At 38.6% G+C, this 6,000-nt stretch overlaps 1 protein-coding gene across 1 annotated transcript; it reads right to left on the bottom strand.

Annotated features, from left to right (window-relative positions):
- Window positions 1–202: 202 nt before the first annotated feature.
- LOC127684241 (olfactory receptor 1013-like) lies at window positions 203–1,120 on the bottom strand. Its single transcript, XM_052181198.1, has one exon. The coding sequence runs from the start codon at window positions 1,118–1,120 to the stop codon at window positions 203–205; it is 918 nt and encodes a 305-aa protein (XP_052037158.1).
- Between the last annotated feature and the right edge of the window lie 4,880 nt (window positions 1,121–6,000).

Genomic DNA, 6,000 nt, shown 5'->3' with positions numbered 1-6,000 from the left:
AACTGTTTAATTTTTAATATTGGATAATTTCAACAGTCATCCTCAAGCACAGATAATGCAAACTGTCATCCTCAAATGTGTACATAAAATAATTGATACCATAAGAATTCATAATCATGATGTGCAATGGTGGAAGCATTACCGCACATACAATCCTTGAATCAAACTCATTTTTGCCCTTTTTTGTAGAATATGATTGTGATTATTTGAACAGTTTATTCAGAGCCTCTTTCACATCCTTATTCCTCAGACTATAGATTAAGGGATTCAACATGGGGAAAACCACCGTGTAAAAGGTTGAAACAATTTTGTCTCTATCTAAAGAGTAGCTGGACCGGGGCCGAGCATAGATGTAAAGAATGGAGCCATAGTACAAGGTCACAGAGATGAGGTGGGAAGAGCAGGTGGAGAAGGCCTTGAGGCGGCCCTGAGTGGAGCGGATCCTCAAGATAGTGGCAATGATGAAGAGATAGGAGGCCAGGATGAACACAATGGGGATGATGACATTGGAAGTCAAGAGGAAGAATAACACAGACTGAAAGCTGTCCTTCTTTCCACAGGCAAGCTTCACCAGGGGTGGAATATCACAGAAAAAGTCATCAATTACATTGTCACTACAGAAGGTCAAGGAAAATGTGTCTTTGGTGATGATGAAAGAGTTAATTAAACCACCCAGATATGAGGCTCCCACTAAAAATGCACATAGCTTTAAGGACATGGCTTGGGAATAAAGCAATGGCTTCGAGATAGCCACATAGCGGTCATAAGCCATGGCAGCCAACAGATAACACTCAGTATACCCAAGTCCAGCGGAGAAGAAGAATTGAGCCACACAACCAGCAAAGGAGATGCCTTTATCTTCAGAGATGCAGGTCACTAAGATCTTTGGTGTATAGACTGTGGACAATCCAAGATCCAGAAAAGACAGATTTCCAATGAAGAAATACATGGGTGTGTGGAGCTTAGAGTGATTGCAGATCAACACAATAAGGGTACTGTTTCCTAACATAGTTAATGCATACACAGCAAGGAAAATAACAAACAGGACCAGCTGCATGACAGGGTCTGTTGTGAATCCCACGAGGATAAACTCAGTCACTGTATTATTATATTGTTCCATTCCACTAGGAAATCTTACCTAGGACTAGATAAAATTAGAATTTAGCTTGATCCATTATGGTAAATAAGTGGAAATTATTTTCAATAAATAAAATTTCAAAATAGTAAGTAATCTAAAAAAGGTATGTATTCAGGTAGAAAAGGAGGTGAGATAGAGGAGTTGAGAGAATGTAAATAGTAATCAGCATATATTTTATGAAAATATAACTACTTTTAACTACAGAAAAATAGAAAAATATCATGGAGTCAGTCATAATTTATTATCACCCAATTAAATGACAAATATTTTGATTGAATAGAATTGGTTTGTTTCCCAATTATAAAATTACTACCAAAATACTGGGGAATAGCACATTTGCTAAATGACTTGCCTTGTAAACATGAAAAGTTTAGATTAATACCAACAGATCACTTTTAAAAATAAACCAGAAGAAGGTTTATGGGACATATGGGGAGGGGGGATCTGGGAAAGGGGAAATCATTTGGAATGTAAACAAAGAATATAGAAAATAAAATTATTTAAAAAAATAAAAAAAACCCAGATACTGTAGTACACATTTTTGATGCCAGTACTAAAGAGGCCAACGTGAAAGCATCCTTCTTGTTCACCGGCCTTTGCATCGCTTATTTGATAACGTCTAGGACAGTGAAAGACAATCGAAAAGAAACAGTATAAGTTAGAGGGCTCCTGAGGAATATCACCTGAAGTTGTTCTCTGAGATCCACACATACACATATATACACATGAACCTCTTCCCACTGTGCAGCCTCACCCACATGAGCATTTTCAAATGCAAACAAAAATATCAATTAAATTATGAATAAGTGGTTGGAGTTTGAGAAGAGGCAGAAAAAATGTGCATCCTAAGTCAGTTTTCATATCTGAGATACCTCATTTGAACCTATCATTGTTGTGCTGGTACTTAATATATACTTGTGTCCTGCATTTCATTTGATGAATACAGTGTGATAACATTTGGGAAAGGGATGAAATTTCAGAAGATAAAGCTGATGTCCTAGTCTGTATAGTTAAGTGGTTTGATGAGAAACCACTCTCCATATCTTTCTTCATATCCCTCCTTTCTTTCCTATCTTCTCTCTATCCCTTTCTCTCAGATGGCATTTCTAATTTGTAAAATGTAACACATTAGAAGACAATCATGTATCCAACCTGATTTTTGACTTAATAAAACCTGTAAATCTCTGAAAATATAATTGTACATTGTTGAAGACAGCACTATTTGGCATCATGTTATGACAACCTAAGAACATCAAGGCTTCATTTTGCAAGTATAGGGAGAGATATCAAATACATAAAGTGCAGATATCAACAAATAAATATGATTTATACTTAAGATTGTTCAAAGAGAGAACCTAAACTCTCTATATTATATTATGCAAATATGGAAGGTCAAGGTTTCATTTGTATCCAGCTGTCTGTATCTCCTATAGAATTTATAAAAAAAAAAAAGCAAATTAAAAGCACCTTCTTTGATTTATAGTGCTCATAATCCCAGACCTATCTTGTACATCTCACCTGTTCTTCAGCTATTCTCTGGTCACAACAATGGATGTGTGTGAGCCATCTTCCAAAAACATTTACAATGTGTTTTGAATTCTTACTGTATGTCAAATGCTTTGATTTGTACGTAAAAGTAAATTTAGACATGACTTTCCTATGCTTCTCTGTGGCTGCAGAAAACTTCTAGTGCTGGAGAAAAATAATACTAAACTTTAAGTGCTTGAAAAGAGTACTCTCATGTGTCTTACCCCAGTCACATGAGAATGCTATGAACCCTCAAAATTAAATTCTACTGAAGAAGCTGGAAGACTTCTGGGGTCATGAGTTAATATTGAGGCAGCGGTGAGAATACTAAACTTAGCAGACTCTAAATGCTGTCTGCTGGTTCTGCTATGGTAAATTACTCCAATGTTTTTGGGTCATGAAAATTATTCTATTGTACTTGAAGAGTTCTTGATGTTCCTCAGTTCTTAGAGATGAGCAAAAAATCCTATGTTCTAGATCTCTGAGGCATGTTCACCCTTCTCTTGTACATGTAACACATGATCTAGCAAGGTAAAAGAGGGACAGCACTGAAATGAAGCCCTCAGAGAATTTTTTAATTTTATGTTTGCATGCTAAACATGCTACATGGATTTAGGCACACATATTTACATAGACTTTTATCTGTGGCTCAAAACTTTAAAAGTTATTATACGTTAACTGGCTGCTCATTCTGCTTAGAACTTTATTTGATCCGTTTTGGTTGCTCATAAATATGTGACTTTCTTAGTAAGGATCCAATGATCAACTCTACACCTGCCTGCATACACCAAATGTTTTTCCATCCTTTTTTCAGTTTCTTCTTTTTCTTCTTTAGACCACCCATCATATGACCAATCACAAAACTGCTTAATTATCTACTTTTCTTGCCGATACTGCTCAAAGATATGTCATTCACAAAAGTCCATGAATCATGTTTCTTGAGAGGATGAATGGATGTACTCAAGAAAAAAATCAATCAAATCCTAATAGCCTCAAGGAAAATAAACATTCTAGTCAAATCTAATGATACCATTAGCCCCAGATAAATAGGTTTTCACATTCATTGCTATAATCAAAGTTATGAGTATCCTGTTGTGAAGAAAAGGGTTTATTGAGCTTACATATCCATGTGGCTGTTTATCACCAACGGAGGTCAGGACTGGAACTCAAGAAGGTCAGGAAGCTCAGGGTTGTTTTGATTTGCATTTCCCTGATGACTAATGAAGTTGAGCATTTTTTTAAGATGCTTCTCCGCCATCCGAAGTTCTTCAGGTGAGAATTCTTTGTTTAACTCTGTATCCCATTTTTTAATAGGGTTGTTCGGTTTTCTGGAGTCTAACTTCTTGAGTCAGAATGGCTAAGATTAAAAATTCAGGAGACAGCAGGTGTTGGAGAGGGTGTGGAGAAAGAGAAACACTCCTCCACTGCTGGTGGGGTTGCAAATTGGTACAACCACTCTGGAAATCAGTCTGGCGGTTCCTCCGAAAACTGGGCACCTCACTTCCAGAAGATCCTGCTATACCACTCCTGGGCATATACCCAGAGGATTCCCCACCATGTAATAAGGATACATGCTCTACTATGTTCATAGCAGCCCTATTTATAATTGCCAGATGCTGGAAAGAACCCAGGTATCGCTCAACAGAAGAGTGGATACAAAAAATGTGGTATATCTACACAATGGAGTACTATTCAGCCATTAGAAACAATGAATTCATGAAATTCTTAGGCAAATGGATGGAACTAGAGAACATCATACTAAGTGAGGTAACCCAGACTCAAAAGGTGAATCATGGTATGCACTCACTAATAAGTGGATATTAACCTAGAAAACTGGAATACCCAAAACATAATCCACACATCAAATGAGGTACAAGAAGAAAGGAGGAGTGGCCACTGGTTCTGGAAAGACTCAGTGAAGCAGTATTCAGCAAAACCAGAACGGGGAAGTGGGAAGCGGTGGGTGGGAGGACAGGGGAAGAGAAGGGGGCTTATGGGACTTTCAGGGAGTGGGGGGCTAGAAAAGGGGAAATCATTTGAAATGTAAATAAATTATATCGAATAAAAAAATTTAAAAAAAAAGAAGGTCAGGAAGCAGGAGCTGATGCAGAGGTCATGGAGGGATGTTTCTACTGGCTTGCTTCCCCTGGATTGCTCAGCTTACTTTCTTAGAGAACCTAAGAATACCAGCCCAGAGGTGGTACCACCCACAAGGGTCTCTCCACCCTTGATCACTAATTGAGAACATGTCCCACAGCTGGTTCTCATAGAGGCACTTCCTCAACTGAAGCTACTTTCTCTGTGATAACACCAGCCTGTGTCAAGTTGACACACAAAACCAGCAAGTACAATTGACCCCTTGTCAACTTGACACACAAACACATCACTGTTAAGCCTCAACCCTTGCTTTCTTATTCATCCCCAAGATCTAAATAACTTTAAAAGTTCTACAGTCTTTACATATTAAAAGTTCAATCCCTTTAAAATGTCCAATATCTTTTAAAATTCAAAATCTTTTGAAAATTCAAAGTCTCTTAACTGTGGGCTCCACTAAAATACTCTCTTCCTTCAAGGGGGAAAAATATCAGGGCACAGTCACAAAAGCAAAACTCAAACTCCAATGGTTCAATGTCTAGAATCCAACTCACAATCTTCCAGCATCCTCCAAGGGCTTGGGTCACTTCTCCAACTCTGTCCTTTGTAGCACACACCTTGTCTTCTAGGCTACAGCTGTCTGTACTCTGCTGTTGCTGTTGTTCGTGGGGGTCATTGCATGGCACTCGCAACTCCTAAACACTGTTGTCTTCCACTGTACCTAGGCTTCACCAATAGCCTTTCCTAGGCTCTTATCGTGGTGCCAAAACTCAGCTCCTATGCATGACCCTTTCAGTCCTGGGCCATCAATTACAACTGAGGCTGCACCTTCACCAGTGTCCTTCCACTGCCTCTCACAGTGCCAAGCCTCAGCTGCTCTTTCTGACCCATTCATGCCTTCAAAACCAGTACCACCTGGGTGACTCTTACACAGTACCAAATCCAGCCACAGCACAAAATACAACTGTGGCTATCTCTGTAATACAGCCTCTGTGCTCTCAGAAAACACTTCCTAGAAGATTTCACCTCAGTGATACTGGTCTCTTCTCAATCACTGCTAATTTCTTAGCTCCAGCTAACCAACATCAATAGTCCCAATAACACAAAGGTTTGCTTTAGTGGTTCTGGTATCTTGTTAGTCATAGCTGATTCTTCATCCCCAGCTAACCAAAATCACAGAATCTTCACAATCAAAACACGGCCCTGATAAGAGCCTTTAATCTTCCCTCTGAAATTTCACA

The sequence above is a fragment of the Apodemus sylvaticus genome, chromosome 5 (genome assembly GCF_947179515.1).
Source record: "Apodemus sylvaticus chromosome 5, mApoSyl1.1, whole genome shotgun sequence".
In the NCBI taxonomy this organism is placed as follows: Eukaryota; Metazoa; Chordata; class Mammalia; order Rodentia; family Muridae; genus Apodemus; species Apodemus sylvaticus.
Note: the sequence above shows the minus strand (reverse complement) of the source record. Positions and strands in the feature narration are given on the sequence as shown.